At 36.5% G+C, this 20,239-nt stretch overlaps 1 protein-coding gene across 1 annotated transcript in view; it reads left to right on the top strand.

Annotated features, from left to right (window-relative positions):
• Positions 1-20,239, top strand: part of LOC142324166 (corrinoid adenosyltransferase MMAB-like) — a 53,553-nt gene that overhangs the window by 32,737 nt on the left and 577 nt on the right. Inside the window, exons 5-6 of the mRNA XM_075364894.1 lie at positions 1,333-1,546; positions 17,614-17,738. Of these exons, the coding sequence (XP_075221009.1) occupies positions 1,333-1,546; positions 17,614-17,738 (339 nt within the window). The remainder of the gene's footprint in view (positions 1-1,332; positions 1,547-17,613; positions 17,739-20,239) is intronic.

The following is a 20,239-nucleotide window of genomic DNA, read 5'->3' as shown; positions in this document are numbered from 1 at the left end:
GATGATATGTATGAGGGTAAATGAAGTGTAGTCTTGTACATTCTCAGTTCGACCATTCCTGAGATGTGTGGTTAATTGAAACCCAACCACCAAAGAACACCGGTATCCATGATCTAGCATTCAAATCCATGTAAAAATATCTGGTTTTACTAGGACTTGAACGCTGTAACTCTCGACTTCCAAATCAGCTGATTTGGGAAGACGCGTTAACCACTAGACCAATCCGGTGGGTTTCTTTGATCCATCCTACTTCTAGCTTTTGGAACCAAAGCTTTTCAATGATATTTCTTGACAGTCTTGTTTCCGGTGTCCTTATTAGATGACCAAAGAAAGAGATTCTTTTTTTCTGCATAGTATCAGTAACTGGCTCTATTTCTCGATACACCACCTCATTTGGCACAATCAACCATCGGCCTTCTTTTTTGGTGTTTTTTATTGATACACGTTCTGACAATTTTTTTTTTTGTCTTCAGTCATTTGACTGGTTTGATGCAGCTCTCCAAGATTCCCTATCTAGTGCTAGTCTTTTCATTTCAGTGTACCCTCTACATCCTACATCCCTAACAATTTGTTTTACATATTCCAAACGTGGCCTGCCTATACAATTTTTCCCTTCTACCTGTCCTTCCAATATTAAAGCGACTATTCCAGGATGCCTTAGTATGTGGCCTCTCTTCTTTTAACTATATTTTTCCAAATGTTCTGACAATTCTCCTCTTTATTTTCAGAATTTTTTCAATTCGGTTTTTCTGAGTGATTTTGAAAAGGGTCTCGCTTCCGTAGGTGACTACTGGCTGTACTACAGTTTTATAATGTTTAAGTTTTGTTTTAGCAGAAAGGCATTTTTTGTTATATGTTGACCGAGTTAATTTTTGGGATTTAATCATTTTATTTGTCCTGTTTTGCCATGTCACTTTTTCATTTAAATTATAAGTTATTATTTCCCCTAAATATTTAAATTGTTTTACTATTTTAATTTTCTGATTGTTTACCGTAATGTGCTCTATTACCAGAGGATCTATGGCCATTAGTTCAGTTTTTTCGAAAGAGATATGAAGCCCTATCTATCTTTTGTGCTAAATTTTGAAGGCTCATGATTTGTGTTTTGGCTTCTTGAATATTATTTGCTAAAAGAGTGAGGTCATCTGCAAATCCTAGGCGATTTAGTGTGATGGAGTTTATCTTAGTACCCATTTTTATATTTTATTTATATCTTTATATAATCAAATCTAGCAATGGAAAAGTATTGCCGGGGTCTGTATGTTAATAATAAATGTTGTCCAAGTTAAAAAAGAAATTACTAATATATAATATGTTAATTTAATTTTAAAGGTTTGCAAAAGAATTTGGAAGACAACATAATTACGGCGATAAATTATTAAGAATACAAATGTTATTAGTAAATGTTATGACGGCTATTCAGAAATCACATTTTCAAACTGGTAAAGAAAAAGTACCGTTTTCACCAACATATACTAAAGAATTAGAAGATTGGATAGATGAATATTCACATCAGCTACCTCCTGTTGAACATTATGTACTTCCGGTAAGCAAATTAATATCTTTTCTTTTCATTTTTATGTAAATAGATTTTTAATTTATTTATTACGATATTTCAAAAAACGATACCAACCTAAAATTAAGATGATCAGGCATAGGTAAATTTTATTTCTCTGTACATCAGTTGGCTAAACTGTATGTATTCAAGGTTAACAGATTTTAACAGTTTAAATTATCTTTATTATACATTTAAAGGTAATTTTTTAATGTTTTATTAACAATATTTTTATAATAATTTTTTTTTTGTCTTCAGTCATTTGACTGGTTTGATGCAGCTCTCCAAGATTCCCTTTCTAGTGCTAGTCGTTTCATTTCAGTATACCCTCTAACAATTTGTTTTACATATTCCAAACGTGGCCTGCCTACACAATTTTTTTTCCTTCTACCTGTCCTTCCAATATTAAAGCGATTGTTCCAGGATGCCTTAGTATGTGGCCTCTCTTCTTTTAACTATATTTTTCCAAATGTTTCTTTCTTCATCTATTTGCCGCAATACCTCTTCATTTGTCACTTTATCCAACCATCTGATTTTTAACATTCTCCTGTAGCACCACATTTCAAAAGCTTCTAATCTTTTCTTCTCAGATACTCCGATTGTCCAAGTTTCACTTCCATATAAAGCGACACCCCAAACGTATATTTTCAAAAATCTTTTCCTGACATTTAAATTAATTTTTGATGTAAACAAATTATATTTCTGACTGAAGGCTCGTTTCGCTTGTGCTATTCGGCATTTTATATCGCTCCTGCTTCGTCCATCTTTAGTAATTCTACTTCCCAAATAACAAAATTCTTCTACCTCCATAATCTTTTCTCCTCCTATTTTCACATTCAGCGGTCCATCTTTGTTATTTCTACTACATTTCATTACTTTTGTTTTGTTCTTGTTTATTTTCATGCGATAGTTCTTGCGTAGGACTTCATCTATGCCGTTCATTGTTTCTTCTAAATCCTTTTTACTTTCGGCTAGAATTACTATATCATCAGCAAATCGTAGCATCTTTATCTTTTCACCTTGTACTGTTACTCTGAATCTAAATTGTTCTTTGACATCATTAACTGCTAGTTCCATGTAAAGATTAAAAAGTAACGGAGATAGGGAACATCCTTGTCGGACTCCCTTTCTTATTACGGCTTCTTTCTTATGTTCTTCAATTATTACTGTTGCTGTGTGGTTCCTGTACATGTTAGCAATTGTTCTTCTATCTCTGTATTTGAACCCTAATTTTTTTAAAATGCTGAAAATTTTATTTCAGTCTACGTTATCGAATGCCTTTTCTAGGTCTATAAAGGCCAAGTATGTCGGTTTGTTTTTCTTTAATCTTCCTTCTACTATTAATCTTAGGCCTAAAATTGCATCTCTTGTCCCTATACTTTTCCTGAAACCAAATTGCTCTTCTCCTAACACTTCCTCCACTCTCCTCTCAATTCTTCTGTATAGAATTCTAGTTAAGATTTTTGATACATGACTACTTAAACTAATTGTTCTGTATTCTTCACATTTATCTACCCTTGCTTTCTTTGGTATCATGATTATAACACTTTTTTTGAAGTCTGACGGAAATTCCCCTTTTTCATAAATATTACACACCAATTTGTATAATCTATCAATCTCTTCCTCACCTGCACTGCGCAGTAATTCTATAGGTATTCCGTCTATTCCAGGAGCCTTTCTGCCATTTAAATCTTTTAATGCTCTCTTAAATTTAGATCTCGCTATTGTTTCTCCCATTTCATCCTCCTCAACTTCCTCTGCTTCCTCTATAACACCATTTTTTAATTCATTTCCTCTGTATAACTCTTCAATATATTCCACCCATCTATCGACTTACAAAATACATTACAATATACATATCTACATTTACAAAATAATAAAATAATTTTAGCTTTTTTCATAAAATGTCGAATAATAGATTTGTACTATGTTGTGTTTTTTTTTAAATTCTACGAAAGGACAATTTTTATTTATAATTTATAAAGGTTTTTATTTGTAATTGCAACCTGATTGTGTGTATCTATGAAATGGGAATTTTGATTTATTATATATGAACATATTTCATTTAATGCTAAATAATACTTTGCAGCTGGGTTTTATGATTTTATCAAATACACTACATAATTGGTATTTTATACTTTAGAGACATTTCTCTTTTTATTTGAATAATTTATTTATGTATCAAATAAACAACGAATTTGAAATTTGATATATCATTTCTAAAATATTTTCCATTGAATGATAAATAATATTTTGCAGCTAGGTTTTGTAAATGTATCAAATACAATACAAAATACGATTTTTGATTTAGCATTTATAAATATTTTTCATTTAATAATATATAATATTTTGCATAATAATAATAATATTAAGATTGTCCTAATTGCAAACATCCTGTCCATTTTATACGTACTAAAACAACGAGGAGAGCGATGCGTATCCGGGGCATGCTGGTATTACAGGTAATGAAATCGCAGACGAAGCTGCCAGAAAGGCAACAGTCTGTGATGATTTGGATGCATATCCTGTAAGAGTGGCAGATGTTAAAAACCGTCTAACAAACATAGTAAAAAACAAGTGGAACGCTGAATGGAAGAGTTTAAATACAAAATTAAACTGAAGGTGAACAAGTAGCGGTGACCAGACTTAGAATCGGTCATACGTGATTAACAAATTTATATTTGTTAACCGGCGAAGTGAGACCAATGTGCGGTGTTTGTAATAAAACACTGACAATCAAGCATCTGATAGAAGAGTGTATCATATATGAGGACCTCAGAAAGAAATTCCGTCTTAGAAATAATATTAGTGCTGATCTGGATAATGAAATGAAGAAAATATAGTTGCATTTTTACAAGCCAGTGGACTTCTTAAAAGTCTATAAAATGAAAGTTTAAAGCTGTGATAAAAGAATCTCTAAGCGGTAGTTTGTGGTATTGATAAGTTGAAATTTTTATTTCATGGTCTTTTGAGAACCTTATCTCAAATTTTAATATTGGGGCCCTTTACACCCCGTAAGTGTTTGTGATTGTCCTTGTCTTTTATGTCTTAATGTTTATTGTGAAGTTTGTGTTTTTAAATAAAATGTAAGGGCCCTTTACACCCTTACATATGACGATCCTGATGGAGATAATAATTTCTTTTAAAGAATGTGACGAGGGCTAATGACCTTAGCAGTCGATGCCCACAAAAATTCAGAAAAAAAAAGAAAAAAGAAAAAAAATAATAATATTACGTCGAAACTATCAATGACGTGCAAAGCCAGAAAGTCCAGGCGTTGAAGAAGATCGGTGAATTTGCGGTTTCTATTCAACCGCATAGCACACTGAACTCATCGGCTGCGGAATGCAGCCGATGAGATGTTTTAAGTGTCAACGATTCGGACACACAGCAGCTAGATGTGAAGCGCAGGAAATATGTATACGTGGAGAAAAAACACATGAGGGTGATCCATGTAAAGACCCTCCAACCTGCGTTAAGGTTTGTCACAATTAAGGGCATCACAAATGTCGTTCAAGAAACTGCCCTACATATAAATTAGAAACAGCGATTCAGGAAGTTAAAACGCTTCAGGTCAGTTATCCTAAAGCGAAGAAGATTGTTAATCAACGTACACCACAACTATCGACTTCTTACCCAGAAGCAGCGGCTGCCCCTTCCACATCTAAAATTAATGTGGAGCAGTTGCTTAACACGACGGCACCAAGTCTTGCGACAATGATTGAAAGAATCATTGATTCAAAGATTGAGTCGACTCATCAGAGAAAACAAAGTAAAGATGAGAAGGCTCATCCCCGGACTGACGCCGTTGACATGAGAGACGCACCAGCACAGTTTAAATCACCAGCTAAACCTGCGATTACTAAGCCACCAACAGAAGTAAGAATAAAAAATCTTGACTTATCTAGCAAAGAGAAACGGATCACTCCGTCGTCTAGTCACAAGCTTAAAGAAATTGTGACAAGAAAATCTGAATCTACGGAAATGGAGGTGCAAGTTATTATTGAGAAACCACCAGACGTAGAGAATATAAAACCTGTACCAATAGAGCCTCCAAAAGCGCAAATATCAGCTTCGATGAGAGCATCTATTTCAGCTGGACCCAGTACTGCAGTAGAGATAGAGTCCGGCTCATCCCCCGCGGAGACATCATCGCTTATTAGTTTAGTTTCTTTAGCAAAGATGCTAACAGCACCGACGAAACTTTCATCAACTGACGTCAGCCGCAGAACGTCACTGGCATCCGAAATAGAGGAAGACGATGTCATGCCTGAGGCCTTCAGATACGCTGTCATCAGAGGTTGAGGCCGTCAGAAGAATGGAGAAACGCAAGAAAGGATGGCCGAAAGGAAAGCCTTGAAAGTAATTTTATTGGATCAGAAATTATAAGAAAAAGTAAAATTTTGATCATTTTTTTTTTGACACATGAAAATGTGAAATATTGAACCCTTTTTTGAAGTGGGATGGGGGCTAATGACCAAAGTAGTCGATGCCCCTAAAAACCTCAAAAAAAAAAATATATTTTTTGTGTGTATCTATCAAATATACTACAAACAGGTAATTTTGATTAACCAATATATAAACATTTTTTTATTTTACGATGAATAATTCTTTGCCGCCAGGTTTTGTGTATGTTACAAATATACAAAAAAAAAAAAATGGGAAATTTTATCATTATTAAATATTTTTCATTTAATGATGCATAATATTCTGCAGCTAGGTTTGTGTGTCAAGCCACCGGGTTGGTCTAGTGGTTAACGCGTCTTCACAAATCAGCTGATTTGGAAGTCGAGAGTTACAGCGTTCAAGTCCTAGTAAAGCCAGTTATTTTTACACGGATTTGAATACTAGATCGTGGATACCGGTGTTCTTTGGTGGTGTTCCCATACATCCCTGGGCCGGACATCCAATTAAGTATACTCGGCCCAGAGACGTGTCTTTTAACTCTAAGGCGGTCTTCCCGCCCACCGGTTTTACACCCGGCACGGCAGGTCAACCGCGCCCCGGTACTAGATCTTTTCTTGCCTGCCTCTAATTCCCGCCGACGAGGGCAAAGCCCGGCTATGCCGTTCCTAACCCCCGCCGACAGAAACCGGGTCTCGGTCTTTATGCCATTTGCCCCAAACCGGTGCGACCAGAACAAGGAGCGCGCGTACCCCCAAAACCAGCCACGCCGGCCGGGTCTAGGTCTTTTAATTTTATCCCCGTGAAATCTCCCCGGAGTCCCCTTCCCCTCACCGAAACCTGCACGCCAGGGCGTACAGGCTCTCAGAGACGGGGCTGTCCACCTATCCCTATTTACGATTGAACCTAACGTATCCTTCGTCGCGCCTCCTCTTTCTTAGTGCGAAGAACCGTACCGGCGAAATTGTTAAAAACGTTCCAATTCTGCTCCCTCCTTAGCGACCACTCTACTATGTTATTCGCGTTCAGGTTATCGACTGCTATGAATTGTCTGTATTGTGCCCATCTTCGGCATTCGAACATCGCATGCTCTGCGTCGTTCACCTCCTGGCAGTAGTCGCAGTTGGGTGTGTCTCTCTTGCCGAATCTTTTTAAATAGTAACCAAAACATCCATGACCCGACATCATCTGTGTTACGTAAAAGTTCACCTCGCCATGTTGGCGATCCAGCCGTGCGTCCAAATCACTTATTAACCTTCTGGTCCAGGCCGCAGCGTTAGTCTCTGCCCGTACTTCCTTCCACCACTGTCGGGTCATCGCCTCGGTCTCAGCTCTACTACACTCTCCCGCTCTCGCTTTCCTGCTCTTGATCTGAAGTTCTATCGGCGGGACCGATCTTTGGTGGTTGGGTTTCAATTAACCACACATCTCAGGAATGATCGAATTGAGAATGTACAAGACTACACTTCATTTACACTCATACAAATCATCCTCATTCATCCTCTGAAGAATTATCTAAACGGTAGTTACCGGAGGCTAAACAGCAAAAAGAAAGAAAGGTGGATCTCTTCCGAATTCACGTCGAAACGCACGTTGAACTAAAATTACGGATTTTAATTCGGCCATCAATAAAACACACTTTGCTTTGTCTTTATCCGAGAACTCACTAAACTCATCGCAACAACAATACAAGAACTGATGTTGTGGTTACAACTCCTGATAAACAAACTTTTGGGTTGGAGGTTTTCAGGGATACCAACATAACATCTAGAAATTTCCCTATAATTTTCCTATGAATTACTGAAACCGCACCATTAATTTATGATAACCCTGTATATTTGTACCAGAAAAGAAATTTGTAGCGGTAACGAAAAAGTATATATCGTTCTGCCTTATTTTTTTTTTTGTCTTCAGTCATTTGACTGGTTTGATGCAGCTCTCCAAGATTCCCTATCTAGTGCTAGTCGTTTCATTTCAGTATACCCTCTACATCCTACATCCCTAACAATTTGTTTTACATATTCCAAACGTGGCCTGCCTACACAATTTCTTCCTTCTACCTGTCCTTCCAATATTAAAGCGACTATTCCAGGATACCTTAGTATGTGGCCTATAAGTCTGTGTTTTGCCTTAATTACTCCCTAACTATTATTCTCATGCGGTGTCATTTTATAACTTAACTCGCCGATACGATTTTGCGTCACTTATGAGTGGATTGGTGAGGAAAGAGCACAAAGTAGATAAGCCTAAATTGGCGCTCTCGCTCATTTCCATTCATGTAACTTACGACTTAAAAATTAATATTTAAATTGGAAAATTATATCGTTTAAAATGATTCGTATTCACTTATTCTGTCCAACATTTCAACAGCGAAATTGTAACGTTTTACACCATCATCGGGTTTCAATTCCTACAGTATCTGGGTTTTATAAGCGTGTAATTTCAGTTTTTTATGTAAAACTTTGAAAACTGTTGATTTTGGAATACCTAATTCGACGCTCACTCCCTCTCACATACTCAATCTCTCTCTCTTTCTCTCTCTCTCTCTCTCTCTCTCTCTCTCTCTCTCTCTCTCTCTCTCTCTCTCTCTCTCTCTCTCTCTCTCTCTCTCTCTCTCTCTCTGTCTGTCTGTGTGTGTGTGTGTGTGTGTGTGTGTGTGTGTGTGTGTGTGTGTGTGTGTGTGTGTGTGTGTGTGTGTGTGTGTGTGTGTGTGTGTGTGTGTGTGTGTGTGTGTGTGTGTGTGTGTGTGTGTGTGTGTGCGCGCGTCTCTTTCTCTCCTTGTATTTCTATCAGTCACTCTTTCTCTCTCAATTGTCTTTCTGTATGTCTCCTTCTACTAAAAGGCTCTAAAAACTTTGTGAACCGTTGATTTTGGAATACCTAATTCGACTCTTCGACGGGAGATGGACTTCCCAGGACCTCTAATTGCCGATCGTCTTAATTAGTTCAACCGTTTCGTCTGGTACACTTGGTCTGCCGGTTGATTTCTGTTTCTTAACCGATCCGGTTTCTTTGAATCATTTGAACTAACATGTTATGTTATGTTTGTGTGGTGGATCTATTCTGAACCCATCGGGTTGGTCTAGTGGTTAACGCGTCTTCACAAATCAGCTGATTTGGAAGTCGAGAGTTACAGCGTTCAAGCCCTAGTAAAGCCAGTTATTTTTACACGGATTTGAATACTAGATCGTGGATACCGATGTTCTTTGGTGGTTGGGTTTCAATTAACCACACATCTCAGGAACGGTCGGACTGAGAATGTACAAGACTACACTTCATTTACACTCATACATATCATCCTCATTCATCCTCTGAAGTATTATCTAAAACGGTAGTTACCGGAGGCTAAACAGAAAAAAGAAAGAAAAGGTTTTTTTGTGTCACATACACTACAAAATGGGAATTTTTGATTTATAATTTATAAAAATATTAATTTTATAATGAAAAATACTTTGCCGGTGGTGTGTGGTGTGTGTCGGTAGTGTGTTTATAAAACATACTATAAAATAAAAATGTGAATTTAAATTTTATATACTTGTTTCATATATTCATAGATAATCGTTGCCGAATGATCTGTGTATGTATTAAATATACTAAAAAATGGTAATTTTGATTTATAGATTATAATTATATTTTATTTTATGATGAACTAGCATCCCCGTTGCGGCTTCGCCCGCGCTATATGGTTACTTGGGTATCTCGTTGCGGTCAGGGAATATTTAGCCGGTCATGGCTTGTTTCGCTCTCCCTTCCCTGCCCATATAACCAGAGGGCTATAAGGGTAAATTTCAGCGACTGTATCTGTATTCAACACCGACGCAGATCTTTTGTGTTCCTTGTTATTAACAGAACCATCTCTCTAAATTTTGCGACTAACCTTAATACCGATGTTTTGTTAGGAGCCGGTTTATCTGGGTACTTATAGCGAAACAAATCTTCCACTGAAACCGCAGATTTCGTACTGAAGTACGACTCGACAATGAAAACACTTTCATCTAGCGAAAACACCATCTTTTCTCTAGCAATACACTGAACGTTATGATTGCATTGTTGTTACTATCGGTAGTGTTCTACTGCGTCGCCCGCAATGTTCAGATGTTGGACTAGTCCATTTCAGTAACGAGTAGGGGAGTAAGTTTGACTTTTGAAATTTCATGGATGAGTTGCGTTTTCATTGCGATTTCATTGATGGGTTGCGTTTTATATGGGACACCCTGTTTATAAATATTTTTCAATTTATAATAATAATACTTTACAGCTAGTTTGTATGTATCCATCAAATACACCAAAAAATGGGAATTTCTATTTAACATTTCTAAACGTATTTCAATTAATTATGAATTATAGATTCCGACTAGGTTTTCTTTATTTAAGATTTACACAACAAAATGGCAAATTTTATTTATCCTTTATAAAGAGTTTTCATTTAATTATGCATAATACAGGGTGTCCCATATAAAACGCAACTCAATTTTATATTGGTAGGTATTGAAATAATAAAAAGGCATGTGTAAATGTAAATGTAATTTTTATTACCATCCATTACCTTACATTTAGAGTAAATGTTGCAATTGGCCGCCATCTTCTTGAATACAAGTTTCAATTCTTTTTACAGCGTTTCTTGCAACTTTTTTCAAAGTTTGTGGCTGGATATTTAATACAGCTTGTTCAATATCGACTTTCAATCGTTCAAGTGTTCGTGGTTTGTTGCTGTAGGCTTATTCTTTGAGGTAACCCTGTAGAAAAAAATCCGCCGCAGTCAAATCTGGAGATCATGGTGGCCACATGCCTCGACCGATAACACGATTACCAAAGAATTCCACGACGAAATCAGAAGTTGAACCTCAGTAGTGCGATGACGCACCGTCATGTTGTAGCCAGCAGTGTCTGTCTTCCTCTTCCAAGAGTAAAATGAACTGAAATAAAATATCCTGATATCGTTCTGCATTAATGTGGTGTACTCGAAAAAAAATAGGACCGATTATTTTCTTCCGCGATATCGCGCACCACACGCCCCGACTACTGCGGTTGTAATTGTTTTTCGTGATAAACGTGGGGATTTTCAGCATTCGAAATTCTACTGTTTTGGCTGTTTACGTAGCCATCAAAATGAAACCTTGCTTCATCTGGGAAAAATAACGAATCCATAATATTAATTTCCTCACGCAGAAATCGATGGAACCGTTTACAATATTGTAGCCGTTTTTATTTGTCGGGCTCAAGAAGTCGATGAACCGTTTGAATGCGATAAGGTCGGAATTATAATTGTTTGGTCGCCCGATGAACAGTCGATCTAGACAAATTAATTTCAGCAGACAAACGTCTGATCGATTTATTTGGCGAGGCGAGTAATCGATCTTTGATTTCAGCGACTGTATCAGTATTCAACAATGACCCAGATCTTTTGTGTTCCTTGTTATTAACAGAACCGATCTCTCTAAATTTTGCAACTAACCTTAATACTGATGTTTTGTTAGGAGCTGGTTTATTTGGGTACTTATAGCGAAACAAATCTTGCACTGCAACCGCGGATTTCTTACGTAAGTACGACTCGACAATGAAAACACGTTCATCTAGCGAAAACACCATCTTGTCTCTCTAGCAATACGCTGAACGTTATGATTGCATTGTTGTTACTATCGGTACTGTTCTACTGCGTCGCCCGCGATGTTCAGATGTTTGACGAGTCCATTTCAGTAACGAGTAGGGGAGCTTGACTTTTGAAATTTCATGGATGAGTACCAATATAAGGTTGGGTTACGTTTTATATGGGACACTCTGTATATAAATATTTTTCAATTTATAATAATAATACTTTACAGCTAGTTTGTATGTATCTATCAAATACCCTAAAAAAATGTGAATTTTTATTTATATTTTATAAAAAATGTTAAATTTAAGGATGAATATAATATTTTCCAGGTTGGTTTGTTGGTGTATCTTTCAATTACACTTCAAAAAGGGAATTTTTGATTTATCATTTATATACTTGTTTCATTTATTGATGAATTATATACTTGCAGCAAGATCAGTGTATCTATTATATAATGGTAATTTTTGTTTTTTTAAACATTTTTCATTTTATGATTAATAATTATTTGCAGTTAGTTTGTGTATTTCTATAAAATACGTTAAAAAAATAATAATTTAATTTGTCATTTTTATAAATATTCTTTATTAAATGATGAATAATAAATTGTAGCTTAGATGTGTGTATCTAGTAAATACACTTCAAAAATGGGAGTTTTGTTTTAGTAATTTTTTTTTGTCTTCAGTCATTTGACTGGTTTGATGCAGCTCTCCAAGATTCCCTATCTAGTGCTAGTCGTTTCATTTCAGTATACCCTCTACATCCTACATCCCTAACAATTTGTTTTACATATTCCAAACGTGGCCTGCCTACAAAAAGTTTTCGTTCTACCTGTCCTTCCAATATTAAAGCGACTATTCCAGGATACCTTAGTATGTGGCCTATAAGTGTGTCTCTTCTTTTAACTATATTTTCCAAATGCTTCTTTCTTCATCTATTTGCCGCAATACCTCTTCGTTTGTCACTTTATCCACCCATCTGATTTTTAACATTCTCCTATAGCACCGCATTTCAAAAGCTTCTAATCTTTTCTTCTCAGATACTCCGATCGACCAAGTTTCACTTCCATATAAAGCGACACTCCACACATATACTTTCAAAAATCTTTTCCTGACATTTAAATTAATTTTTGATGTGAACAAATTATATTTCTTACTGAAGGCTCGTTTCGCTTGTGCCATTCGGCATTTTATATTGCTCCTGCTTCGTCCATCTTTAGTAATTCTACCTCCCAAATAACAAAATTCTTCTACCTCCATAATCTTTTCTCCTCCTATTTTCACATTCAGTGGTCCATCTTTGTTATTTCTACTACATTTCATTACTTTTGTTTTGTTCTTGTTTATTTTCATGCGATAGTTCTTGCGTAGGACTTCATCTATGCCGTTCATTGTTTCTATGACGTCATTTGGTGCGGAAATCGTGACGACTCAATTCATACCAACTTTTAAAATCAAAGGGCAAATATATCACAAAGCTCCCGTTCCCAGATAGTGATCATAAATTCCTTCAAATGTATTTCATTGGTGATGATAAAGATGAAGTCGATGCAAGTTATGGTATACATACCTCGCTAAAAAGATCCATTATTTCGCAGCTACAGAAGCTTTCCTTCACGAATGGAACAATTTGGTACGTTTGTTCAAAACGGTAATTAATATGATGCAATCAGATACCCAAAAGATTGTCATTAACTCAGACAAAACGTCCCACTGGAGAACATATCCGGAGATATAATACTCCAACTATAGACGAAGCAGCCAATTGTCATAGTCGGAGATCAGTTACCAACCTAAAGATATTATTCTCCATCCAAGTAACGATCAATTGGTAAATATCGCAGAAACTTCGCTGTACCACGGCGAAGCGTGCCAAAGTATAGCTAATAATAAAATCAATGTTTAAAAATTAACAATTAAAATTTCAATTATTAAGTGTATATTTAATTGATATTAATCATAAAGTCAACGATTATTCATCAATAAATGAAATATATATATCAATATTAAAACCATATTCCTGCTTTTTAGTATATTTGATAAATACACGTAACCTTGATGCAAAATATTATTCAAAATTTAAAAAAAACATGTTTATAAAACTTAAACCCATATTCCCACTTTGTAGTGTATATGATAGATACACGCAAGTAAGTACAAATATTGACCTAGTTACAAATATTGACAATTTTTTTTTTATATAATAAATAAAAATTGACTTTTTTTTGTAAACCTTAAATAACCAAAACCTAGCTGGAATCTGTTACTCATAATTAAATGAAAATATTAATAAATTAATACACCAATATATAATACGAAAGGTAAAGTCGATAGATGGGTGGAATACATTGAAGAGTTATACGGAGGAAATGAATTAGAAAATGGTGTTATAGAGGAAGAATAGGAAGTTGAGGGGGGTGAAATGGGAGAAACGATACTAAGATCTGAATTTAAGAGAGCATTAAAAGATTTAAGTGGCAGAAAGGCCCCTGGAATAGACGGAATACCTGTAGAATTACTGCGCAGTGCAGGTGAGGAAGCGATTGATAGATTATTCAAACTGATGTGTAATATTTATGAAAAAGGGGAATTTCCGTCAGACTTCAAAAAAAGTGTTATAATCATAATACCAAAGAAAGCAGGGGCAGATAAATGTGAAGAATACAGAACAATTAGTTTAACTAGTCGTGCATCAAAAATTTTAACTAGAATTCTATACAGAAGAATTGAGAGGAGAGTAGAGGAAGTGTTAGGAGAAGACAGATTTGGTTTCAGGAAAAGTATAGGGACAAGTGAAGCAATTTTAGGCCTCAGATTAATAGTAGAAGGAAGATTAATGAAAAACAAACAAACATACTTGGCGTTTATAGACCTAGAAAAGGCATTCGATAAAGTAGACTGGAATAAAATGTTCAGCATTTAAAAAAATATAGGGTCAAATACAGAGATAGAAGAACAATTGCTAACATGTACAGAAACCAAACAACAACAGTGACAATTGAATAACATAAGAAAGGGAGTCCGACAAGGATGTTCCCTATCTCCGTTACTTTTTAATCTTTACATGGAACTAGCAGTTAATGATGTTAAAGAACAATTTAGATTCGGAGTAACAGTACAAGGTGAAAAGATAAAGATGCTACGATTTGCTGATGATATAGTAATTCTAGCCGAGAGTAAAAAGGATTTAGAAGAAACAATGAACGGCATATGAAGTCCTACGCAAGAACTACCGCATGAAAATAAACAAGAACAAAACAAAAGTAATGAAATGTAGTAGAAATAACAAAGATGGACCACTGAATGTGAAAATAGGAGGAGAAAAGATTATGGAGGTAGAAGAATTTTGTTATTTGGGAAGTAGAATTACTAAAGATGGACGAAACAGGAGCGATATAAAATGCCGAATAGCACAAGCTAAACGAGGTTTCAGTAAGAAATATAATTTGTTTACATCATAAATTAATTTAAATGTCATGAAAAGATTTTTGAAAGTATATGTTTGGAGTGTCGCTTTATATGGAAGTGAAACTTGGACGATCGGAGTATCTGAGAAGAAAAGATTAGAAGCTTTTGAAATGTGGTGCTATAGGAGAATGTTAAAAATCAGACGGGTGGATAAAGTGACAAATGAATTGATGAAGAAAGAAGCATTTGGAAAAATATAGTTAAAATAAGAGACAGACTTATAGGCCACATACTAAGGCACCCTGGAATAGCCGCTTTAATATTGGAAGGACAGGTAGATAGAAAAAAAATTGTGTAGGCAGGCTACGTTTGGAATATGTAAAACAAATTGTTAGGGATGTAGGATGTAGAGGGTATACTGAAATGAAACGACTAGCACTAGATAGGGAATCTTGGAGAGCTGCATCAAACCAGTCAAATGACTGAAAACAAAAAAAAAACTTATATAATTTTTTCATTAGTTAATATTTACTAGATTTCAGCTAGGTTGTGTGTATCTATTAAATATACTACAAAATTGGGTTGGTTGGTTGGGCGTTGGCAAGGCTCGCTGGATTATTATCTCACACAGTTTCTGGCGGGCTATGTATGATTTCTATAGTTTCTTTATTGGTTTGTACTTGATGGTTTGTGAAAGTATGGATGAGACAGCAAACCACGTTTATTCTTTTTCAGCGGTCCTGGATTCGAAGATCATAGGAGTGAAATATTGCTTCCAATAGGTAGAAGTTTTCACTTGAGATAAAGCAACAGATTGCTTAAGAGTACAAGCAATTGAATGGTCGTAGCAATGGTTGGTAAGGAAGGTATTGCTAAAGCTCTACACATGGGAGTTGTCAACGTTCATGAGCGTTAGGGAATTTGAGAGAATACATTCCTTTCTGGATCTCTGTATTAACTGGATGATCCGGGAGGAGTGGTTGGTTTTTTTCACGGCCTTGCGGTTTGTAGGTCTCCAGAGGGAGTTTAATCGAGGTACTTTTTTTTTTTTTTATATTCCCACCTACTCCTCTGGAACGGATCTACAATCAAGTTTGACTCGCGCCAGAGGAGTGTCCTTTACTCTAGCTCGCCTCCCCGCCCGCCGGCTGTATGTCCGGCACGGCAGGTCAGTTCACCGGTTAGCTCTTTTATTTCGTAGGTGGAAATTCCACCTACGACAAGCCGTCATCAGCGAGCGGTTTCTTCTTGACGAGCTTCCTCATCTTTCTTCTTTATAACTGCGGTTATAAACGACGAGATCACATTAAAGTTATCCTCGTTAAGTAGCATTTTATCCACCACATTCTCTGTAGATAATTGCCCTATACGTCTTACACAGGATTGCCTGCTTTCAGTCCAACGGTTACATTCAAATACTACATGTTCAGGGGAATCATATGCCCCACAGTAAGGACAGTTGTTGTTATCTACCCTTAGTCTTGCACATAAATAGGACCTGAACGACCCATGCCCTGTAAAAAATTGCGTTATCCAGTAATTTATGTCCCCGAACTTCCTTTCTATCCATGGTCGGATCAAAGGTATCAAACGTGGCGGTCGTGATCGTTATTTAGTAATGACATGCGAGATACCATGATAGGACCGGGTGAGGGTACGGCTTTTGTCCTCGGCTTCTATGCGGAACGGGAATGAGAGGTTGCGTTCCCGTTGTTAGGTGACTTAAATTGGTCGACTTATTTAGGTTTGAATTTCTATGTTGCGTAAGACATAATTGATTGATTGGTAAACGCTCGTTTTCTGTGGCATTCACAGTCACGAACTGTGTGTTGTAAAATCTGGATTAGGCGCGTGGTTCGCGGTTTCGGTTAGTTAGTTTTAGGGAATCATGTTAGGTTGGATGTGAAGATTTCCGTTTGAGGTTTACGTAAAGGCGAAATTTAATATGTATTTTACTGATGTAAATGCCTGCCGAGGCATTTATATCGGTGGCATTCCGACCGAGGCCTGGGCTGATGTGAGATGTAATCAGTTAGAGGGTCTGAAGACGACCTTCGGTAAAGACCCTCGCGGCTTGAAACGGAGGGGTAGGTGTGCCGACCGGTAACGTCATAAGGTAGTCATAAGGTATATTTCCCTTAACGGGGTTGGGATGACTGTTTATGACTGTGTGTGTGTGTGTGTGTGTGTGTGTGTGTGTGTCCATGGTGTGAGATTGGTGGGTTGCTGTTAAGAGGATGAAACTGACTTGTGATATATCGACGTGTGTAAGTTTGTGGTTGTTAAATTGTGTTTGGTTTGCTTTTGCCTTATGTCATCTTGTTCGCGTGTGTGTGTGTGACTTTGTGAGTAGTGTTTGATATTGTGTATATGGGCGTGTTACTCACTTTCTGATGAAATGTACACCAGCTCTACCAGGAAGGGATTACCCAAGGGTGGAGGTTTAAGTCGGTAGTGCGCAGGAATACAATGCATACCTTAATATCTTCCGGAACCTTTCAGCGAGTCTGACCCTGCTTCGCCGTTCGTAAATGGGGTTCCTCCACCTCTATATAAAAAAAAGGTTCTGTGTAGCTAAAAATTACATTAAAAAAAGGGAATTTTGATTTAAAATTTATAAATATTTTTTTTCTTATTTAACATTTAAATGATTGCAGGGTGGTGGTATCGCTTCATCGTCGTTACATGTAGCACGGTCTGTCTGCCGCAGAGCTGAACGTAATGTTATTCCTTTGGTACAGGATGGGGTTATTGATAAAGAAATTCTCGCTTATCTCAACAGGTATGCTTTTTATTTAATACAAACGGCTGCTAATTATATTAAAGAATTAAAAATTCTATTACTTTATCGTCTAGATAGCGCTGTAGTAGTTCTATAGGTCGAGAAGGGAAACTAATCGATTGGATTCTAATCGATCCAATATGACCATTTGCGGTTTTCATCGGATCTTCACCTTATGACACGTAAGGAACCCCGAAAAAAACGGATATTAATATTCGTATTTTTCACACCTAGCCATTTATAACATTTTTTATCTCCAAAACTACTGGACCGATTTTGGATAAACTTGACCAAGATTATCTCTATATACTCTAAGGCTTTGATGACTTTAAATTTTCCACTTTTTTTTTGTAGAAAAAGGTCACCTTTAGTAATAACTCGAGGTTTCGCCTTTTATTGAAAAAAAAAAAACAATATTTTTGCAAAATCGCACCTTAGGCCTGAAAAATGTTTCAGTGTTGTGACGTTACAGTTGGTGTTAAATAAAAAAAAAAAAAAAAAAAAAAAATTTTAAGTGTAAAAAAAAATGGCTTGGCTAGGTCTCGAACTAAATCGCTCGGATGAATTTTTAGTACGGGTGACTTAAACCTTGCGGCTATACTTACTTAGAGATGACGTAATCGATGTTTGTTTTATATAAGATGTGAAATTACATTAGTTTAGTTAGTTTTGACTGTCGACGCTAGTAGCGTCACACCCGTACGAACTAAATACGGTATGCGCGCGCGCTTTAGTAAGAATCTTTAGGCGAATCTCGTTGCTTCTCAATAATTGCGTGTTGGTTTTCAGAGCCCCATATTCATGAATTGTGTCTGTTAACACACCCATTCGCAAGAAATGTAGCTTCGTCTTTAAAATAAAAATGATTCGTTTTCACTTATTCTGCCCGACATTTGAACAGCGAAATTGTAACGTTCTATACCATCATCGGGTTTCAATTCTTGCAGTATCTGGATTTTATAAGCGTGTAATTTCAGTTTTTTATGTAAAACTTTGTGAACTGTTGATTTTGGAATACCTAATTCGACGCTTCGACGGGGGATGGACTTCCTAGGACTTCTAATTGCCGGTCTTCTAATTAGTTCAACCGTTTCGTCCGGTACACTAGGTCTGCCGGTTGATTTCTGTTTCTTAACCGATCCGGTTTCTTGGAATCGTTTGAACCGACGTGTTATGTTATTTTTGTATAGTGGATCTCTTCCGAATTCACGTTGAACTAAAATTACGGATTTTAATTCGGCCATCAATAAAACACACTTTGCTTTGTCATTATCCGAGAACATAGTAACTTGCTAAATTCACCGTAACAACAATACAAGAACTGACGTTGTGGTTACAACTCCTGATAAACAAACTTTTCGGTTGGAGGCTTTCAGGGATACCAATATTTTTTTTTTTGTCTTCAGTCATTTGACTGGTTTGATGCAGCTCTCCAAGATTCCCTATCCAGTGCTTAGTCGTTTCATTTCAGTATACCCTCTACATCCTACATCCCTAACAATTTGTTTTACTAATTCCAAACGTGGCCTGCCTACACAATTTTTTCCTTCTACCTGTCCTTCCAATATTAAAGCGACTATTCCAGGATGCCTATAAGTATGTGGCCTATAAATCTGTTTGTTCTTTTAACTATACTTTTCCAAATGTTTCTTTCTTCATCTATTTGCCGCAATACCTCTTCATTTGTCACTTTATCCAACCATCTGATTTTTAACATTCTCCTGTAGCACCACATTTCAAAAGCTTCTAATCTTTTCTTCTCAGATACTCCGATTGTCCAAGTTTCACTTCCATATAAAGCGACACCCCAAACGTATATTTTCAAAAATCTTTTCCTGACATTTAAATTAATTTTTGATGTAAACAAATTATATTTCTGACTGAAGGCTCGTTTCGCTTGTGCTATTCGGCATTTTATATCGCTCCTGCTTCGTCCATCTTTAGTAATTCTACTTCCCAAATAACAAAATTCTTCTACCTCCATAATCTTTTCTCCTCCTATTTTCACATTCAGCGGTCCATCTTTGTTATTTCTACTACATTTCATTACTTTTGTTTTGTTCTTGTTTATTTTCAAGCGATAGGTCTTGCGTAGGACCATCTATGCCGTTCATTGTTTCTTCTAAATCCTTTTTACTCTCGGCTAGAATTACTATATCGTCAGCAATTCGTAGCATCTTTATCTTTTCACCTTGTACTGTTACTCCGAATCTACATTGTTCTTTAACATCATTAACTGCTAGTTCCATGTAAAGATTAAAAAGTAACGGAGATAGGGAACATCCTTGTCGGACTCCCTTTCTTATTACGGCTTCTTTCTTATGTTCTTCAATTACTCGGACGAATATATATTACTATATATTCAACCACTCGGACGAGTGGTTACCGAGATATTACGGTGGCACCCCATCGCACTCCCCTCTACAATTTTCGAACGGTGGCCTGGGGGCACTTAAAAATATTAACATCCGATAGGGTATCACTGGGAACGGATGGTGTGA

The sequence above is a fragment of the Lycorma delicatula genome, chromosome 4 (genome assembly GCF_047948215.1).
Source record: "Lycorma delicatula isolate Av1 chromosome 4, ASM4794821v1, whole genome shotgun sequence".
NCBI classification, from domain to species: domain Eukaryota; kingdom Metazoa; phylum Arthropoda; class Insecta; order Hemiptera; family Fulgoridae; genus Lycorma; species Lycorma delicatula.
This window is presented reverse-complemented; position numbering and strand designations above follow the sequence as displayed.